The 22,443-nt window shown below is 48.5% G+C and overlaps 1 protein-coding gene across 3 annotated transcripts in view; it reads right to left on the reverse strand.

The window, feature by feature from the left end:
• Window positions 1-1,304: 1,304 nt before the first annotated feature.
• Window positions 1,305-22,443, reverse strand: part of GFI1B (growth factor independent 1B transcriptional repressor) — a 109,346-nt gene continuing 88,207 nt past the window's right edge. For all 3 annotated transcript variants that reach the window (XM_085613903.1, XM_085613901.1, XM_085613902.1), the window contains 2 exons: window positions 10,585-10,750; window positions 1,305-3,537 (listed from right to left, as the gene is read on the reverse strand). In XM_085613903.1, coding sequence (XP_085470029.1) covers window positions 3,365-3,537; window positions 10,585-10,750 — 339 coding nt within the window. In that variant the 3' untranslated portion in view covers window positions 1,305-3,364. The remainder of the gene's footprint in view (window positions 3,538-10,584; window positions 10,751-22,443) is intronic.

A 22,443-nucleotide genomic window follows, 5' to 3' on the forward strand; every position in this document is an offset into this window, starting at 1 on the left:
CTTAGTAAAACAGACACCTGGGCAAAATGCTGGCACTGGCACACTAAGGTAGTTCTTGCAATACTGGGCCACCAATGGAAAATAATGGTACTGGCATACTCGGGGTAATTCATGGCATGAAGGGCACCCATGGACAAATGCTGGCATACTTGAGAACATTCTTGGCACGTGGACAGCAGTGGTAGAATGCTGCCACTGGCTCAACTGAGGTCATTCTTGGCATAAAGGTGAACAACAAGGCACCCGGGAGGCCGGCAGCCATGACAAAAGGCTGGCCCAGGCATGCTGAGGTAGTTTTTGGCATACAGGTCCCCTATGTTATATCGAAATTATACATTCCAAAATGTTGCCACTAGAATGATTTGTCTGTTTTTAAATAAGGGGGCACCCTTGGAATACTGGGATGAGCACGACAAAACAATGGGCCTAGTATAGTGTATATCATTGTTGACATATGGGGGCATCCATAGCACATTTGGGGGGAAAAGGTCAACTCCTGGGGTACATCAGGGTTTATTGGCTTGGCGCACCATAAAAGAATTTGAATTTTTAATAATTGCCCTTTCAGCGCCCAAGGCATTTTAGCAAATGCATGTGAAAATTGTGCTTTAAAACTCACAATTTTACCCCATTCTTTTCAACTATTTTTTGGGAGGAGAAACCCCCAAAAAAGGACTGACTTACTCACTTTGTTCGCTCATTACAATTAAGGGCAAATATTGTGACCTAGAACTTTGAAAGATCACGTGCGCACCATAATACACGTGGTATATAAACTAAATATTTGTTTGTCTTATGCTGTTATACTAATCGTGCAGTTATCGCACAACTTAATCGATGACAATGATTGTGATTTTAGGGTCTTGTGAGAAGCCTTCTAGATAAAAAAGCAGAGTAAAGAGTCATATGATATCACTTCCTGTGATGTTGTTAAGGTCAAAGGGTATGTGAGGTCACTTCCGCTACTTCTGGCAATAACTAAACATACCTTTACATTCTGTATTATTCTTGTCACATTTGCTGCTCTTCATAGACAGAGGTCAAATGCCTGACCATGTCTTCTGACAAATGGCTGCTTCTTTTTTAACATGGGGATTGGTGCCTACAAACTCCTCTCACTTTGCAGTGAGAGAAAGAAAAGTAAAGTATATTGTGTGACAATCTTGCTGAAGCACAGAGTGTGAAAGGGATGTGTGTAGGATGTAATGTTTTGTAACACAACACAATGTAAATACCTTTAAACGAACTGCACACATTCAGCAATTAGGAAAGCAAAATGAAACACATTTTTTGTAATTGTGAAGTGTGATGAAGTGAAGACTTTAATTGGATCAAAACAAATCAAGACACTTTACTTGGTGATGCACAAAAGATAAATATTCACTGAACCCGACCCACACACATTATCATCTGTGTGCTGTATGGTTTTATCAGTAAAGCTGTATGTCTGGGCACATTTAGGTGGCAATGCCAATGGGAAATGTGCTGTCTGCAGTGACAGTGCAATGCCACACAATGCTTTATTAAATTTACATTAAAAAATCACCCACTTCATGTCCATTGAAGCTAGGTGGATCGTGAAGGTTTGTCGTTATAGAAAGAGAGTCGCCGTTAACAAATGTTTGGGAAGTCCTGCGTTATAAGACGAACACAGTTTCTGAGCCCTATTCTTACAAGGGGTTCTTCATGGGTCACCTTAAAGTACACACTTAACAATGCTGTTTGCATCACATTCCTCAAACCCTGGCATTCGTCTACATTATAAGTGATCCACATCTAAATTAATATAAAGTAAAAACTGCCTCTGACGAGAAAAACACTTTAAGCAAATCCAGACGTATGCATAGATTGTGTGTGAGCAGAAAGAACAAATTCCCATTCAGGGAGCACGTGAAAGACGCTAAGTGGACAGCACTTCACAGCAGCATTAACAATGCAAGCCCTGCTGGTAAAAATGAAACGCGCATCCCTTAGGGGGTGGGTGTAAAGCTCACCTCAGTAACTATATGGACCCAAATCAAATGCAGAATCACTCTCGTGAACGGACCTCTGGAAGAACAGTTCCAGTTTTTGTGCACTTTTCGTTTATTTTTCATTTAGCACTGAAACTCAGGAATGGCCTCACAGAAGGAAGCAAATAAATGGAAACATCCTTTACACCGCAGGTAGAACCGCGACCTGCTTTACTCCGCAGTCTCTACCTCAACTCCGACGTTACCATGCGTTGCTTTACCACGCAAGTAGTTACTATGACTTGCTTTAGGGCGTGTCGTTGGACTGATGTCGGATTTTAAGTCCAACACCTTCCCTACTGACACACCGACTGGATTTAGAATAGTAATTTATACTATTCCAAAATCCAGCGTCCTCGTAAGGCAACTTGTTGTAACAACTTGCGTGGTAAAGGAACTTGTGGAACGTCGCAGTTGGGGTAGTGACTGCGGAGTAAAGGTAAGCACGGTAAATGCATGCACAGTTCCGTTTACATCCGAAAATAGAACAAGTCACCTGCGAGCACATACGTTCAAATACTCTGCGTCTTCACTCCCTTGCTTCGGGATGGCCAAGGCCTTTTCAGATTGTTTGTCGTAGGACTGTTTTTGTCTCTTAAGTGAACTGTGATGGGAGCTTGCAGTCTGTTTTGGTGGAGTGGCAGTGTCACCAGAGACCCCTGCTGTTTGGGTGTGCATGTCCCAGCAGAAGACATCCCTACTATATTCACACCTGGCACTTAAAGTAGCCAAAGTCACTTGTGTTAATCGTGAAAGTGAACCCACTACACACAGAAATGTCTGCAGCAGGACCTGTGAAGCATCTAGAAAAGATCAAACTCTGGTTTTCCAGTTCCTCAATGGGCCTTGGATGAACTGGGTGGATATCTGGGGGTTCGGGCCCCAGTCAGACCCAAACCTGGTGCCCACTCTTTAACCAAACTCACAATGACTGGTGTATCAGAGAGAGAGTGTGTGTGTGTGTGTGCACATGCACGTGCGTGTACATGTCTTGGCCTGGGCTGTATACCCCTCAAGTCTCTTACCCTACTCCCGCCTCCACATCAGAAACTTGGACACTGTCACTTCTTGCTTTGGTCACCAGGAGCCTGTCAGTGAAAGGAGGGGCAGGCCTGGCTGCCGGGCAGGTGTCCACTAGTGCGACTCTCCTAGGACCGCCTAATGCACATGTATCCACACTGAAACATTCAATGTGTTGGCTCTCACAAGTTCCTTCGTGATGGCTTTCCCAGTGCCACCAGTCACGCGTACATCTGCTCTGGTCCCACATTCACCAGTGCTGGCTCTCCGCCGGCTGCCAGTTGCACTTTAGGCCATGGTGCTTCTTCTCCGGTAGACCACCAGTCACTACTTCAGCCATGCTGGCTCTCCCGGTGGCGCCGGAGGTCCACCTTCCGCTGGAAGCCCTTCCCGCACAGCTCACAGGTGAAGGGCTTGAACCCCGTGTGCTTCCGGCTGTGTGTGATGAGGTTGGAGCTCTGGCTGAAGGCTTTGCCACAGACTTGGCACTTGTGAGGCTTCTCCCCTGAAACACCAGGCAGGAAAGAGATCAGATCAGGGTGGTGGGCTCCAAAACAAGGAACAAGAGCCTGACAACTTGAGCACTCACCTACTAAAACACTCCACGCCACACCCACCTAAAAACACCCATGCTGTGCCACCCATGCTGTGCCTGGCGCAGAAATGGACCTTTACAAGAAGCGGCCTAGGTGACCGACGGAGAGGGTCGTCATTGCCAAAATAACCCAGACCACTTTCCTAATGTCCTTTCCTGACCAAGAGGAGAGTACATATGGCTTCCATTCTGAGACATCTTCACTGACCCCAGTTCAAGCAGGAACCACCACCAAAGCCCAATCAATCACACACTGCCTTCAAAAGAGTCCCCCAATACACCAAGGACAGAATCAGCTGACACCCAACAGCCAAACCTTTATAACGGACTTAAAATCAACATATGGCTCCCTTCAAGGACCCTCATCCAGTATCACAAAAAACAGCTCTGCAACACAGACACCTTCAAAAAACAAAAGCTAAACTAAGCTCCAGTACCCAGGTCTTCCAGATGCCAAACGTAAACATGTGTCCCAACACCAACTCCCGTTTCAAATATCAAACTTCTACTACACTCCAATTCGTAGGTCATCTTTAAGTAACATAAGTCCACTGATAGGTCACCAAGCAGACCCTAATTCAAAATGAAAAGGACACATTCTGACATCCAACACACAGACCCTCCTTCAAATACAAACAGGTCACCTGCAGTCCAACACACAGAACCTCCTTCAAATACCAACAACTCACCCGAAGTCCAACACGCAGACCCTCCTTCAAATACAAACAGGTCACCCAAAGTCCAACACACAGACCCTTCTTTAGATACAAACAGGTCACCCAAATTCCAACAGACAGACCCTCCTTCAAATACAAACAGGTCACCTGCAGTCCAACACACAGACCCTCCTTCAGATACAAACAGGTCACCCAAAGTCCAACACACAGACCCTCCTTCAAATGCAAATAGGTCACCCAAAGTCCAACACACAGACCCTCCTTCAGATACAAACAGGTCACCCAAAGTCCAACACACAGACCCTACTTCAAATACAAACAGGTCACCTGCAGTCCAACAGACAGACCCTCCTTCAAATACAAACAGGTCACCTGCAGTCCAACACACAGACCCTCCTTCAGATACAAACAGGTCACCCAAAGTCCAACACACAGACCCTCCTTCAAATGCAAATAGGTCACCCAAAGTCCAACACACAGACCCTCCTTCAGATACAAACAGGTCACCCAAAGTCCAACACACAGACCCTCCTTCAAATACAAACAGGTCTCCTGAAGTCCAACACACAGACCCTCCTTCAAATACAAACAGGTCACCTGCAGTCCAACACACAGACCCTCCTTCAAATACCAACAATCACTCGAAGTCCAACACACAGACCTTCCTTCAAATAAGAAAAGGTCACCCGAAATCCAACACACACAGACCCTCCTTCAAATACAAACAGGTCTCCTGAAGTCCAACACACAGACCCTCCTTCAAATACAAACAGGTCACCTGCAGTCCAATACACAGACCCTCCTTCAAATACCAACAATCACTCGAAGTCCAACACACAGACCCTCCTTCAAATAAGAACAGGTCACCTGAAATCCAACACACACAGACCCTCCATCAAATTCAAACAGGTCTCCTGAAGTCAAACGCACAGACCCTCCTTCAAATACAAACAGGTCACCCGAAGTCCAACACACACAGATCCAGAGACGTTTTAATGCATGGGCAAAGTGGGCTCTGGCCCAGGGCCCCAGCCTTTCAGGGGGCCCCCTGACAGAGTCAGCTCCATTCTCCAGAGTTTTGGCCTAATGACCTTGAATATTTCTTAAACAGATTGTTTTAAATACTGTTTTCCTTTAATTAATTTTTTTATGTACCTTATTTGTGAGTTTAGTATAGCCATTTTGCAGAGAAATGTTGTGTTTATGTTTCATGCAATATACATAAAAAAGTTTTTTAGATCAAAACAAGGCCTTACATATAAGAAATGGGAGGGCGTTACAAAGATTATTTGCAGTAATATTGCTGAGCTGCTGCTGTGTTACAATATTGAAAACACACATAACTATCCCTGAATATTAGATGTAAACACATTTAGGGCCTTATTTATGAGAAGTAATGCATGGCTGTGTGAACACAGGGATGCGTCACTTCTTAGTGCGCCCTCCTTGCGACATGATCAATGCGTCATATTTACTGTATGACGCATCATGTCGCATCATGTTACAGATATGTCAGTATTTCTGACGTATCTGTAGGCGCAAAAGTGATGCATTGCTGGGGTGTGTCTGAAAATAGATGCAACTCCAGCAATGTGTCCTTTCACATGGGGCAAGCCCCATGTGAAAGGGCCTGCATCAGTCTTACGCCTGCTGTGAGGCAGGTGTAAGATATTGATGCAATGGCGTCCTAGAAGTGGCGCACTGAGTTCTCATAGATTTCAATGCGCCACTTCTACAAGGATTTTTGAGGGGCAACACCCACCCTGCATACATTATACCTGGTGCAGGTATAATGCGGTGCAGGAGTTTCAAAGTGATGCATCTGCCTAGATGCGTCACTTTGCAAATATAGAGCAACATGGCACATTTTTTACGCTGCCGGTGCATCACAAAAAGTGACGCACTTGCGGCATAAAAGTGAAGCAAGGTCTCATAAATAAGGCCCTTAGAATTTGAATGAGTGTTCCTTTGCACTGTCAGGGAACTAAGAAATGAAATAGTGTATTTAATAAAGTGCGCAACTACTCAGACTAGAGTGTCCTGGCGCGTGACAGCGGGAGGAAAACGTGCGTAAAAGACCCATCAGTTAGTAAAATCCAGGTTGTTAAGTTCTTCCTGAAAGAGAGTAGGTCTGTGGTTAGTCTCAGAGACTCAGGGAGGCTATATTCCACAATTTTGCGCCTAGAAAGCCTAGGGATCTGCCTCCAGTGCGGGCACAGCATTTTTTAGGCACGAGGGCTAGGTTGGCATTGGAAGATCTTAGGGGTCTAGCTGTTGTATAGCGATTAACGCGCTTATTTAGGTAGACAGCTCCTAAGCCATGGAAAGCTTTAAAGAAGATGGTCCTCGCTTTGAAGTCGATACGTTCTTTTATGTGGAGCCAGTGTAGAGACTTGAGAATAGGGGTCATACTAGATCTGGGTTTAGGTCTCAGGATGGCCCTGGCCGCCGTGTTTTGTACCACTTGTAGGTGCTGAATAAGGGATTTGGGAAGACCAAGGTACAAGCTGTTGACATAGTCAAGCTTTGATGTCACCAAAGCCTGCATCACGATCTTTCTGCTCTCAAGCAGCAACAGTGGCAGGAATATTTTTAGCATCCGGAGTATGCCAAACAAAGCGCCAGGTAGATTATGGATTTGAAAGCGCATGGAGATTGTCTTTTCTATGACAATTCCTGCGTTTTTGACTTTCTCAGTTTCCGCGGGTGGGGATGGCAGATCTTTTGGCCACCAAGAGCTTCAGGCAGAAGTTTCTGGATTACCAAAGAAAACAACTTCACTTTTGTCAGGATTGCACTTCAGCTGATTGATCTTAAGCCAGTTAAACACCTTTGTGAGGCAAAACCTAATCATTGCCCCGTCAAAGTTGGTTCCTTTTTCACACATAAAAATCAGCTGATTGCCATCAGCATAGGAAACAATGTTGGCGCCCTCTTCCTCTACTAGACATGCAAGGGGGGGATAGATATGGATTAAAAAGGGTAGGACTAAGAATGGAGCCCTGAGGGACACCTACATTCATGGCTGGAACCGGGGATGAAAAAGGGGGAGCCAGATGTCCTGAGATCCATTTGCCAAGAAGGATGACATCCATGTTATGGCTCCTGGATGTTAGCAAGTCTCTCCTGGAGCCTCTCAATTGGGACCGTATTGAAGGCCGCCGACAGATTGAACAGTATCTGAACAGCCTTGCCTCCCTGGTCCAGCTTACCCTTGAGATATGGAGTCAATTCCAGCAGAGCGGACTCCGTACTATAGTTAGCCCTAAAACCGGAATGGGACACATGAAGGAGCTTCCCATCTTCAATGTATTTTTGGAGGGCCTTCTTTACATGCTTCTCTAATACTTTGGAGAGGGCCAAAAGAAGGGAGATTGGCCTGTTGTTGGCAGGGTCCGTCGGTTTGGCGTTAGTCTTTTTTATGAGTGGAAGAATCTTAGCATTCTTCCATAATTTCGGCGTGTTGCCTGAGGAGAGGGAACATTAAAGAGCTAGTTTACAGTGGGGTTTATGGTGGAAGCTAATAGGTTCAGGATATTCGCTGGACATGGGTCGGTAGGAGAGCCAGACTTAATGCTTTGGAGAAGGGTCAGTGACTCTTCAAGCTGAAACTCAGGGAAAGCTGAGGATCCAAGAGGTGAAATTTGCTATTAGAACTAAGGTCGAAGGTCAGTTCTTCCTCTGAGATGTTAGTGAAGGCTTGTTCAGTCACGGGGATCTTTTTGTGGAAGAATTGAGCTATTTGCTTAGACCATTTTTGCGTGCATGGCCCTTCCTTTGTGCCAGCTTTTGGGGCGTTAAAGGATTTATCTATGCTAAAGATTACCTTACTCTTATTTTGGGCATTTTCTATCTTGGTTTGAAAGAAGTTTTTCTTGGCTGCCTTCACGAGAATCTAATGAGCTTTTAAGTTGTCTTTATACACCTTCTTGTCCACAGGTAGATAGGATTTACGCCATTTACGTTCCATTTTTCTACAATTTATTTTGCTAGATCTGAGGGAATCGTTAAACCATGGAGCTGGTGGGGGCGAACTCCTTAAGGAGCAGGAAACAACCGGTACAGGTGCATCAATGTTAGTTCGGAGCCATGAATCTATTGAGAGGGCATCCGAGTCGGGGCAGCCAGACCGCTCCAGTGAGGAACGACCGAGCCTGCTAACATCGGGATGGATATTTTATGGAACGTCCTGTAATTAGGGACCCTCTTCCCTGCGTTAGCCCGAGGGGCTGTGGCAGAGTTGGGAATGACGAATTTTAATAGGAGGTGGTGAGACCAGATAATGGGAAGAGGTAGGTTTACTGATATGTCAAAGTTGTGAAAGATTTGGCTAGGGTATGGCCCTTCTCATGGGTGGCCGAAGAAATAGATGGAAACGTGTTGCAGGCCTGCAGCGTCTCCAACAAGGAAATTGGTTGAGGGTCTTTTCCATTGTCCATATGTATATTGAAATCTCCCAGAATAAGGCAGTTGTTGTATTTTAAGGCCAGGGAGGTGGTGGCTGTATTAAGCATAGTAATAACATTTCCAATTGCACTGGGTGGTCTGTAAATTAGAAAATAAGCTATGCTATGATGGGGGAAGAAGGTACAGTCGAAATCTAAGGACTCTGCGCCCTCAATGTTTTCCATTGGAATGGGAGAGCAGTCTAGTAATTGATTGTAAATTATGGCGACACCGCCCTCTTCCCACTCGGTCGGTCCCTCCTAAGGATTTTATAACCTGTAGGGATGGCCGAGGTGATAGTAGGGTTGGAGGCTTCAGACAGCCAGGTCTCAGTGAGAAATAAAAGATCAGGCTGTTCGTCTAAAAGTAGACCATAAATGTGTGGTTCATGCTTTTGCATAGAGCGACAATTTAAAAGGGTGGCCTTTAAGTCCTTTGTTTTCTTATTGTTTTTACACTTATTGTTGGATGGGAGGATCTTGGGTGTGGGTTTCCTGGGATGGAGGAGAGACCAGTTGCACTTATTGCATCGAAAGTCTACCTCCAAGCTCGGATCAGCCGCTGTACACAGACATAATGGTAGCCGCCTAAGGCTAAGCAGTGTTTCCCTATTGTAATATAGTGGAAGAAACTCACCGGAGGGGAACTGGGCAGCATGGCCGGCGCCAGAAGCCTCCGGGCGCAGACGGGCTTGCCTTTGGTGCGCCTTCGACGCACCGGCGGCGCGCCCACTGCACGCATCCTTTTGTATCAGGAATATATAGACTAATGCCTATGATGCAAACTGGATCGCTAGCGCAGCTGAGGAAGTGGAAACTACATGGGTGGAAGAGAGGAGCCTTATAGTAGCCACAGCCCTCCGCACAATCGGCGTATCAGCCGTGGCGGACCAGGACTGGAGGAAAAGCGAGATGTGAATCGAAGCAGCTGAGGAGGTGTAAGCAAACAGAATCAAGTAAAGTGCATGTGCTCGTAGGTAGGAGAAATTGTTAAAAAGCACAGAGTAATTCAGCCACACATATACATTTTAAAAAGTATTTTAAAAAAACACTAATTCCTACCGCTGTCAGCTGCACGCGTCCATTTAGATCGGGAATATATAGGCTAGTGCCTATGATGCAAACAGGATCGCTAACGCCGCTGAGGTAGTGGAAACTGTGTGGTTAAACAGGGGCTCAAATTGGATCATAAATTCAAAGCTGTTCTGAACAGGGGCCCCCAAAATATGTTTGGCCCAGGGCCCCCAAAATCCTTAAGATGTCCCTGCACAGATCCTCCTTCAAATAAGAACAGATCACCTGCAGTCCAACACACACAGACCCTCCTTCAAATACAAATAGGTCTCCTGAAGTCCAACACACAGACCCTCCTTCAAATAAGAACAGGTCACCTGAAATCCAACACACACAGACCCTCCTTCAAATACAAACAGGTCTCCTGAAGTCCAACACACAGAACCTCCTTCAAATACAAACAGGTCACCTGCAGCCCAACACACAGAACCTCCTTCAAATACCAACAATCACCCGAAGTCCAACACACAGACCCTCCTTCAAATAAGAACAGGTCACCTGAAATCCAAAACACACAGACCCTCCTTCAAATACAAACAGGTCTCCTGAAGTCAAACACACAGACCCTCCTTCAAATACAAACAGGTCACCCAAAGTCCAACACACACAGATCCTCCTTCAAATAAGAACAGGTCAACTGAAGCCCAACACACAGACCCTCCTTCAGATACAAACAGGTCACTCAAATTCCAACACACAGACCCTCCTTCAAATGCCATTCTGTACCCCAGACTCCAGTACCCACTGCGCACGGTCCTTACCTGTGTGGATGTAGGTGTGTTTCTTCATGTCGGACTTCTGGTGGAAGCGCTTGCCGCAGAACTGGCACGGGTAGGGCCGGGTGTCGGAATGGATCAGGAGGTGGGTGGACAGCGTGGACGACCTCTTGAAGGTCTTACCGCACATCTTGCACTCGAAGCTTCGCTCCTGGAGGGTAAAAAGATCCCATTGCACAGCTTTAACTTTTTTATCAACTATTGGAAACTGAATTCACACTAGTCTTCAACAAAGTGACTTGCCGTACACCTTACGGCAGTATACTACTGGGATACCATGGGCGAAATATGGATCTACAAAACATGGTGGCCTGAATTCCGAATGCTAACATATTGTGAAGGTGCATAGATGTACCCTGAGGACACATATGCCTTCAAGGTCTGTAGATGTGGAGTTAACAAAAGTGAGTCTATACTTACCTATGAATGCTTACTTTCACAATATTCTGGTAATCGATAGCTAGGCTAGGATAGCTTTGTATGTTGCGATTTTGCCCTTGTTATCGTGACATACAATGCTGCTGGCATTAAATCGGACAAGATAACAAATATTGATAAACAGAGTTATGAAGAAGAATCGAACATAGCTTATATTTCGACTTGTCACAGCAAGATACACCTCAAACCATCTCCCACCTCCCTATGTGCCGGGGACGCTATTGTGGCCCACACTGCGGAGCTCAAACCCATCAGAAGATCCTTAGACACCCCTGAAGTGGGGAGCTGGGAGTGCACTTTACACGTCTGGCCTTAATAACAATAATGAGTCTTGTAAAGCACATAGCTACTTCTTGCGAAGTGTCGCAGCGCTACGATGCTGACTTCGGAGAGAAGTGTCGCCTTTACCGCCTTCACCAGATCCGGTTAATGTCTGGATTTCATGACCAAATTTGACACGTGACTAAACTGTATGATCCTCAACAAAGTCCTCTGCCCCCCCCCCCCCTCCCCAATGTGTTACATTTGGAAGTAACTGGGACCGGACTATGCTGACCCTGCAGTGCCAGTCCACTGGAGTCTGTGCCGGGAGGGCCCTGTCTGTGGGGCCGCGGTCCATCAACAGTTACTCACCAGTGCCTGGGGTGGGTCCAGCCATTACCCAAGGGGGCCCGGGGGACCAATGAGGCCCAGTGGGATCAACCATGGAGCGCATACACTTCACTATGCAGGGGTCTGGGTTGGGCACTCGAGTTTACTCCAGGCGCCGGATGTATGTTTAGATACTGAAATCACATGCAATAAACTCAATGCCAAATCCATGAAATCGGTAGATTTTATTCCCACAGGGGTGATGTGCAGCAGTTAAAATATTCACATTCAACAACTCGAAAAAACAGGAGGGCCAAGCAGCATCTAGAAGGCTCAACAGTTTTATAGTGCTTAAGAGGCCAAGGCGCTACACTTGACATCACACTGGGAACAATAGCTAAAGTCATTTTGTATAAGAAAGAGCACGTGTTTCCGGCTGTCTTTGGGGGATCGCGGGTTGTAGTTGCGCTGCTAAACATGTCGCGCAGCACAAACATGTTTTGAACACCCAAAACCTCACCACCGAAACGGAACACTGGTTCCCACCACAGGCACATTATGGGCTCAGGGTATCACTATACTCGTGAAAGGTGAAGGTTCCAGTGTCCAGTTAATAGTGATTCTCTGGCACTTGGTGACAATGGTGGGCACCGGACACAGGTCAGAAGAGCTCGGTTCCTGCCTCAAAAGGGCTCGAGCCACAATAACTCGCCAAACTGTATGTTGTGTATAGACGGTCACAGTCAAACATTCAGATACGCGGAGCACCCACACAACTGGGCATCCACCGGAGCCAGTTACAGCCAGCTGCCACCTACATCCAGGACTCTGGCACCTGGACCTTGTGGCTTGTCCTCGTGGGTAGAGGCCAGCCCTTGCCCTCTCAGTGGGTATTCACCGGCAACAGTTGCTGCCATCTGCCACCTACATCCAGGGCTCCGGCACCTGGGCATCGTGGCTTGTGCTGCTGGGTAGAGGTCAGCCCTTGCCCTCTCAGTGGGTATTCACCGGCACCAGTTACTGCCAGCTGCCCCCTTCATCCAGGGCTCGGGCACATGGGCATTGTGGCTTGTGCTGCTGGGTAGAGGTCAGCCCTTGCCCTTCAGTGGGCATCCACCGGCACCAGTTGCTGCCAGCTGCCCCCTTCATCCAGGGCTCGGGAACCTGGACATCGTGGCTTGTTCTCGTGGGTAGAGGCCAGCCCATGCCCTCTCACTGGGTAGCACAACCTCAGCTGCTTCCACTAAGGTCCCAGGCAGTGTTTCAACCACAACTCTGCGCTTCTTCCCAGACACAGGAACAAAACCGCTCCCAGCATCTGCTCCTGGTCAGATTTCCTGGTGCAGAAGAGCTTTTCAGATGTCCAGATATGGACAGACTGCTGGCTCAAGGAGGGTCCAAGGTGGAGAGCATCTGTTTCCGCCCTTCTTCTCAGAATCGGGTCCAGCCTGGCTCTGTGATGCGCATCTCCGGGGATGCAGGGCAGGCCTTGTGAGATTGCGAGGCAGGCCGAGGTTGAACAAACCAAGGGGAGCAGGGATGCCCCCCGAATGTGCCAGAATCCATGTGAAGCAAAGACCCACAGTGCAGGTGGGGCTCTTGGCTAGACAGATCCACACACACAGCCTGAGGCACAGGGTCAGACTGATTTGCATATGGCCATGTCTGAACTGGGGTGGCAGAGTGGGCTAAAGAACGGTGATGGATCAAACCCAGATCTGTTGACTGGGTGTGAGTGTTTGATTGGTTCTGATGCTCCGTCCATCACCACCCCCTTTTGTACCGCTTTACTCGCCATAAGTTGGCAGGGTATGCTCAGACGTGAGTCCCTTGCTCACTTTGCCACTGGATTCAAGCAAGCCTGGCTGAAGACGGCTGAAATGCCAGAAACCGGTCCTAGGAAGCTTGTTTCCGGTCCAGGGAAGGCATGGCTTGGCAGTTCGGGCTGGACTGTTCCCATGAGGCACAGGGTCAGACTGATTTGCATATGGCCATGTCTAAACTGGGGTGGCAGAGTGGGCTAAAGAACGGTGATGGATCAAACCCAGATCTGTTGACTGGGTGTGAGTGTTTGATTGGTTCTGATGCTCCGTCCATCACCACCCCTTTTTGTACCGCTTTACTCGCCATAAGTTGGCAGGGTATGCTCAGACGTGAGTCCCTTGCTCACTTTGCCACTGGATTCAAGCAAGCCTGGCTGAAGACGGCTGAAATGCCAGAAACCGGTCCTAGGAAGCTTGTTTCCGGTGCAGGGAAGGCATGGCTTGGCAGTTCGTACTGGACTGTTCCCATGAGGCACAGGGTCAGACTGATTTGCATATGGTCATGTCTGAACTGGGGTGGCAGAGTGGGCTAAAGAATGGTGATGGATCAAACCCAGATCTGTTGACTGGGTGTGAGTGTTTGATTGGTTCTGATGCTCCGTCCATCACCACCCCCTTTTGTACCGCTTTACTCGCCATAAGTTGGCAGGGTATGCTCAGACGTGAGTCCCTTGCTCACTTTGCCACTGGATTCAAGCAAGCCTGGCTGAAGACGGCTGAAATGCCAGAAACCGGTCCTAGGAAGCTTGTTTCCGGACCAGGGAAGGCATGGCTTGGCAGTTCGTGCTGGACTGTTCCCATGAGGCACAAGGTCAGACTGATTTGCTTATGGCCATGTCTGAACTGGGGTGGCAGAGTGGGCTAAAGAATGGTGATGGATCAAACCCAGATCTGTTGACTGGGTGTGAGTGTTTGATTGGTTCTGATGCTCCGTCCATCACCACCCCCTTTTGTACCGCTTTACTCGCCATACGTTGGCAGGGTATGCTCAGACGTGAGTCCCTTCCTCACTGTGCCACTGGATTCAAGCAAGCCTGGACGAAGACGGCTGAAATGCCAGAAACCGGTCCTAGGAAGCTTGTTTCCGGTCCAGGGAAGGCATGGCTTGGCAGTTCGTGCTGGACTGTTCCCATGAGGCACAGGGTCAGACTGATTTGCATATGGCCATGTCTGAACTGGGGTGGCAGAGTGGGCTAAAGAATGGTGATGGATCAAACCCAGATCTGTTGACTGGGTGTGAGTGTTTGATTGGTTCTGATGCTCCGTCCATCACCACCCCCTTTTGTACCGCTTTACTCGCCATAAGTTGGCAGGGTATGCTCAGACGTGAGTCCCTTGCTCACTTTGCCACTGGATTCAAACAAGCCTGGCTGAAGACGGCTGAAATGCCAGAAACCGGTCCTAGGAAGCTTGTTTCCGGTCCAGGGAAGGCATGGCTTGGCAGTTCGTGCTGGACTGTTCCCATGAGGCACAGGGTCAGACTGATTTGCATATGGCCATGTCTGAACTGGGGTGGCAGAGTGGGCTAAAGAACGGTGATGGATCAAACCCAGATCTGTTGACTGGGTGTGAGTGTTTGATTGGTTCTGATGCTCCGTCCATCACCACCCCCTTTTGTACCGCTTTACTCGCCATAAGTTGGCAGGGTATGCTCAGACGTGAGTCCCTTGCTCACTTTGCCACTGGATTCAAGCAAGCCTGGCTGAAGACGGCTGAAATGCCAGAAACCGGTCCTAGGAAGCTTGTTTCCGGTCCAGGGAAGGCATGGCTTGGCAGTTCGGGCTGGACTGTTCCCATGAGGCACAGGGTCAGACTGATTTGCATATGGCCATGTCTAAACTGGGGTGGCAGAGTGGGCTAAAGAACGGTGATGGATCAAACCCAGATCTGTTGACTGGGTGTGAGTGTTTGATTGGTTCTGATGCTCCGTCCATCACCACCCCTTTTTGTACCGCTTTACTCGCCATAAGTTGGCAGGGTATGCTCAGACGTGAGTCCCTTGCTCACTTTGCCACTGGATTCAAGCAAGCCTGGCTGAAGACGGCTGAAATGCCAGAAACCGGTCCTAGGAAGCTTGTTTCCGGTGCAGGGAAGGCATGGCTTGGCAGTTCGTACTGGACTGTTCCCATGAGGCACAGGGTCAGACTGATTTGCATATGGTCATGTCTGAACTGGGGTGGCAGAGTGGGCTAAAGAATGGTGATGGATCAAACCCAGATCTGTTGACTGGGTGTGAGTGTTTGATTGGTTCTGATGCTCCGTCCATCACCACCCCCTTTTGTACCGCTTTACTCGCCATAAGTTGGCAGGGTATGCTCAGACGTGAGTCCCTTGCTCACTTTGCCACTGGATTCAAGCAAGCCTGGCTGAAGACGGCTGAAATGCCAGAAACCGGTCCTAGGAAGCTTGTTTCCGGACCAGGGAAGGCATGGCTTGGCAGTTCGTGCTGGACTGTTCCCATGAGGCACAAGGTCAGACTGATTTGCTTATGGCCATGTCTGAACTGGGGTGGCAGAGTGGGCTAAAGAATGGTGATGGATCAAACCCAGATCTGTTGACTGGGTGTGAGTGTTTGATTGGTTCTGATGCTCCGTCCATCACCACCCCCTTTTGTACCGCTTTACTCGCCATACGTTGGCAGGGTATGCTCAGACGTGAGTCCCTTCCTCACTGTGCCACTGGATTCAAGCAAGCCTGGACGAAGACGGCTGAAATGCCAGAAACCGGTCCTAGGAAGCTTGTTTCCGGTCCAGGGAAGGCATGGCTTGGCAGTTCGTGCTGGACTGTTCCCATGAGGCACAGGGTCAGACTGATTTGCATATGGCCATGTCTGAACTGGGGTGGCAGAGTGGGCTAAAGAATGGTGATGGATCAAACCCAGATCTGTTGACTGGGTGTGAGTGTTTGATTGGTTCTGATGCTCCGTCCATCACCACCCCCTTTTGTACCGCTTTACTCGCCATAAGTTGGCAGGGTATGCTCAGACGTGAGTCCCTTGCTCACTTTGCCACTGGATTCAAACAAGCCTGGCTGAAGACGGCTGAAATGCCAGAAACCGGTCCTAGGAAGCTTGTTTCCGGTCCAGGGAAGGCATGGCTTGGCAGTTCGTGCTGGACTGTTCCCATGAGGCACAGGGTCAGACTGATTTGCATATGGCCATGTCTGAACTGGGGTGGCAGAGTGGGCTAAAGAATGGTGATGGATCAAACCCAGATCTGTTGACTGGGTGTGAGTGTTTGATTGGTTCTGATGCTCCGTCCATCACCACCCCCTTTTGTACCGCTTTACTCGCCATAAGTTGGCAGGGTATGCTCAGACGTGAGTCCCTTGCTCACTTTGCCACTGGATTCAAGCAAGCCTGGCTGAAGACGGCTGAAATGCCAGAAACCGGTCCTAGGAAGCTTGTTTCCGGTCCAGGGAAGGCATGGCTTGGCAGTTCGTGCTGGACTGATCCCATGAGGCACAGGGTCAGACTGATTTGCATATGGCCATGTCTGAACTGGGGTGGCAGAGTGGGCTAAAGAATGGTGATGGATCAAACCCAGATCTGTTGACTGGGTGTGAGTGTTTGATTGGTTCTGATGCTCCGTCCATCACCACCCCCTTTTGTACCGCTTTACTCGCCATAAGTTGGCAGGGTATGCTCAGACGTGAGTCCCTTTCTCACTTTGCCACTGGATTCAAGCAAGCCTGGCTGAAGACGGCTGAAATGCCAGAAACCGGTCCTAGGAAGCTTGTTTCCGGTCCAGGGAAGGCATGGCTTGGCAGTTCGTGCTGGACTGTTCCCATGAGGCACAGGGTCAGACTGATTTGCATATGGCCATGTCTGAACTGGGGTGGCAGAGTGGGCTAAAGAATGGTGATGGATCAAACCCAGATCTGTTGACTGGGTGTGAGTGTTTGATTGGTTCTGATGCTCCGTCCATCACCACCCCCTTTTGTACCGCTTTACTCGCCATAAGTTGGCAGGGTATGCTCAGACGTGAGTCCCTTGCTCACTTTGCCACTGGATTCAAGCAAGCCTGGCTGAAGACGGCTGAAATGCCAGAAACCGGTCCTAGGAAGCTTGTGTCCGGTCCAGGGAAGGCATGGCTTGGCAGTTCGTGCTGGACTGTTCCCATGAGGCACAGGGTCAGACTGATTTGCATATGGCCATGTCTGAACTGGGGTGGCAGAGTGGGCTAAAGAATGGTGATGGATCAAACCCAGATCTGTTGACTGGGTGTGAGTGTTTGATTGGTTCTGATGCTCCGTCCATCACCACCCCCTTTTGTACCGCTTGCCCTTCAGTGGGCATCCACCGGCACCAGTTGCTGCCAGCTGCCCCCTTCATCCAGGGCTCGGGAACCTGGACCTCGTGGCTTGTTCTCGTGGGTAGAGGCCAGCCCAGGCCATCTTACTGGGTAGCACAACCTCAGCTGCTTCCACTAAGGTCCCAGGCAGTGTTTCAACCACAACTCTGCGCTTCTTCCCAGACACAGGAACAAAACCGCTCCCAGCATCTGCTCCTGGTCAGATTTCCTGGTGCAGAAGAGCTTTTCAGATGTCCAGATATGGACAGACTGCTGGCTCAAGGAGGGTCCAAGGTGGAGAGCATCTGTTTCCGCCCTTCTTCTCAGACTCGGGTCCAGCCTGGCTCTGTGATGCGCATCTCCAGGGATGCAGGGCAGGCCTTGTGAGATTGCGAGGCAGGCCGAGGTTGAACAAACCAAGGGGAGCAGGGATGCCCCCGAATGTGCCAGAATCCATGTGAAGCAAAGACCCACAGTGCAGGTGGGGCTCTTGGCTAGACAGATCCACACACACAGCCGAGCAGCCGCCGGGCAGGGCTTAGGGGATCGTTTGTGCCCAGACCAGGCTTCGGGTCGAGTTACAGCCAGAAGACAACCGGATGGGACCGACTAGGGATCTCTGAGTCACAGCCCAGGGGCTGGGACAGATAAGCCATGGTTACATGGCCTACAGCGCCATGAGGCTTCTGCATTGATGTGCTTAGACGACACCCTATAACCAGGGACAGTGGAATTATGTGGCAGAGGAGGGCCTAATCATAGGGCAGACTTGACTATATTATGCGAAAAGAAAAGGCAAATTATACAGCGTCATTGGGCACATGTTGCTATAGTATTACTTTCACTTTCACTTTCACACTGTTTGGGCATTGATCGCACCTCTTTAGTACTAGTTTAATACCTCATTATAGCTATCAGCAACAGAAAAGGCAGTGACGGCTCCTCCGCTATGGCGGAGGAGCGTGGCCCCACTGCTTTTAAGCAGTGCAAAGTAGGAAACATAAAATGATTGTAACCTTAAGTTATTATCATTTCATGCTTCATGCTGCTTTGCGGGTGGGCGGGGAGGGTCTGCTCTCAGAGCAGGGCAGAGGAGGAGTGGTTTGCCCTATCCAAGTGCGCAATGACTGTTTGGCCCTCTCGGATCACCCAAACCCTTCATGCGCACTTTCCCTGTTCCCCATGCAGGCTGCATTACAGCCTATGTGGAGAACATGCCCAGCCCCTGGCTGAGCCCCGTGTCACGGCGCTCAGACCAATCACAACACTGCAGCCCGGCTGTGCTTCCTGTTCCTGGCGGCAGGAGAGCAGGAGCAGGGACGCGGGACCCGGTGGCAAGCGATGGTAATTTACTTTTACCCCAGTGCTACTCCCCGTGCGATTCACCCCCTCCCCCGCGCCCGCCCCGCAACCCGCGAGCCATGCCGGCCGTCACTGCAGAAAGGTGGCCAGTCAACCTTAGCAAAGGGCCTTCCACTGCCGGCAACACGTGTCACTGTATTTTTAGTAACTTTGGAACCATTTGAACAAGAAATACAATTTTGTTGTTAAAATCTGCAGATTATGCAGCAGATGATGGATTATGTGACAAATGCGGCAAATCTAAAATTATGCCAAAAACGGTGCGGCCCCACAATCGGATAATTTCAGAGGCTCTGCATATAAGATAACTTAACATTGTATTACATACATGCAGCAAGGTGAAGCACCCCTCAGGCAAGAGCAGAGGTGCAGGAACCAGGGGTGCAGGCGTTGCTGCAGCGCCTCCAATACAACCAGGCTGGAGATAAGAAGCTGACCGAGCAGTACAGATGCCTCTGCAGTGTGTGTTTCCATCACATCACATGTGCTGAGCTTCAGAGACAGAGGTCGAATGTCAGGCTCTGTTTTAGGATAGATTGCTGCTTATTCTATTAACATGGAGATTGGGGATTACGTTTATTTTTTTGATTGCAAAGCAAGAGGAGTTTGTACAGTGGTGTTGGAAAGTGGGTTATTGGTAGGGGCAAATGTAGGTCTGCCACAGGAAATAAGGCCACTAACACATAAAAGGACCCAGCATAGGTCTTAGAAAATTATTCCTATGCTCAACCCTTGGTAACGTGGCTGCGAGCAGACAGGCTTAACTTCAAAGACAGGTATGTAAAGCATTTAAAAACACCATTTCAGTAAATAATTAAGACACAACACAAAATAAAAATCCAACACCAATTTATAAAAATAGGTAATATTCTTATCTTTTAAATGACACCAAAACAAAAAATATCCACTGTAGGGAACCAGAGATATGAATTTTTAAAGATTAGACACTTTCTAGTGCTTAGAAACCAACAGTGCCCCTTTTAGTCATTTTGTTTTCTCTGACAGGGACACACCTTTAGAAGCGGTTCTGGAGAATGTCTCACCACTGTGCAGCCTTCTCCAGCAGGCAGGTCCAGTTAGAACTCCTTCCTGAAGTTCTGCTTGCGGGTCCCAAAGTATCCAACACACAGTCCAAGGTTCTGGAATCGCCAAGAGGGTCCCCGAAAGTGTGAAACTTCAATTCCGCAATCCACTTGAACAAAACCCTTTCAAATCCACTGGCACTCCAGGCTGGGGATTCTTTGTGGGGATGTCCAGGTGAGCTCTGTTAACCTGCAGCTTGCAGGGAGTCTACTTCTTAGTCCTTTGGTAGCAAGGTAATCCACTGGGCTGCAGTTTTCAGATGGCGCAGTTTTTAGAGGTCAGGCCTTAGAAGTCTTTGCACAGCAGAACTTCTCAGCAGGGCACGTCTTGCTTCAGTAAGTTTCAAGCAGCAGATCTGGAGGGCTCTGCCCCTCTCAGATACTTATTCAAAATTCTCTGGGTCAAGCCACAGGTCACTACTGACCAATGAAATAAGGGTAACTCCTCATAGTTATGACCACATCCGGTAGAGTGTGGCATTATGTTGTCCCAGAGTACATCATTCTTTCAAATCCATAATGGCTGATTTTCCAGCAAGAAGGTAAGAGCTGGCTAAACACACCCCCTGGGATGGCTTATTTCCATGGACTCTCCCCCTACCATCTGCACATACCTTCCTTAAGCCTAGCCCTGACTCTGGGTCAAGAGTGTCAAAGTGAAACTGAAACCCAGGCCTCCCCTCTGCCTTTGAAGAGCATAGTTTACGACTCCAACTCCTGGCCTGGCATACCTATAGACCAGTACACTGCCCTCCCAGCAGAGTGGTTCTTTATCACCTCTTCAAAGCAGCCTGGCTAATCCACTTAACTCTGACCAATCAGGGCAGACCACTGGAAGGCTGAATTTGGACTACAAACAAGAAAGTATTATAACTTCTTGTATGTACACATTAGGAGAAATTCAACAATATAATATTGTTGGATTTACTACTACCATTCTGGGAAGTCTTTGAATGGTCCGGCTAGTCCTCTCCTATCACTATTTATTAATCATTAACTTCCTACCATGTTAACCTATGGGCCATGGTGTTTGCAATGGGGAAAATGACTTGGGCCAGTCTTCTAGCACTAGGGCTTATAAAAACATATTTTATAAGTATTTCCCTAATTTCTACAGGACCCCCCACCCCCTTTGCAACTAGGGGAGACTTTAGGGGTTCTGAATCTGTAGAAATATTTCAGATTCTTCTTTTACTGTGTTTCTAGTTTCAAAGTCGAATTTGACCAGCAATTTACTGTTTCAAAGCAGTCCTGGCACCCAGTGCTGCTTTTAAACTGACCTCATGCTTCAGCACTGCACACATTCTAGTGCAGAAAAAGCTGCCGGCCTCTAAACTGCCATACCCCTGGAAACTGGGGACTTCTAGGTAGTTTCAATCCCCTGCCCTATTATATACTAGGGGCTTATGGGGTAGGTCATGCCACTTACAGGGGTACCCCACCATACCATAGTGTACCCTAGTGTATGTTGGGTGTTTTAACTGTATTCTAATGTGTTCCTTTCAGCTTGGCACTGGCCCTGGGCCTGGTTAGGCAGAGCCCAGGGTCAGTCAGAGTCAGTTACCACCAGTTCCAGTCAGCAAAAAGTTGGGGGGTGCCCAGGGCACAGGATGACTTTGCAACATAGCCCCCCCCCCCCACGAAAGATGATGGGTTACTAACCTACACCCTGGTAGTCCTCATCAGCTAAGTGGAAAAACCTGGAAAGTCCATCTGCATTTGTATGGGCATCCCCAGATCTGTGTTCCACTGTAAAGTCCATTCCCTGTAGGGAAATGGACCACCTTAACAACTTGGGATTCTCCCCTCTCATCTGCATGAGCCACCTGAGAGGTCTGTGGTCAGTTTGAACACGAAAGTGAGTCCCAAACAAATAGGGTCTGAACTTTTTCAGTGACCACACCACAGCAAAAGCCTCTCTCTCAATGGCACTCCACCTCTGCTCTCTGGGAAGAAGCCTCCTACTAATAAAGGCAACTGGCTGATCAAGGCCCCCTTCATTTAGCTGTGACAACACTGCCCCAATCCCTTGCTCTGAAGCATCTGTCTGAACAACAAATTCTTTTGTATAGTCAGGGGCCAGTAACACTGGTGCTGAACACATAGCAGCTTTCAGAGTGTCAAAAGCCTTCTGACACTCTGGGGTCCAAATCACCTTTTTGGGCCTCTTTTTAGAAGTCAGTTCTGTTAGGGGCCCCACAATGGTCCCGTAATTTTTAACAAACCTTCTATAGTACCCTGTCAGTCCAAGGAATG

This window comes from Triturus cristatus, chromosome 1_2, assembly GCF_964204655.1.
Source record: "Triturus cristatus chromosome 1_2, aTriCri1.1, whole genome shotgun sequence".
NCBI classification, from domain to species: Eukaryota; Metazoa; Chordata; class Amphibia; order Caudata; family Salamandridae; genus Triturus; species Triturus cristatus.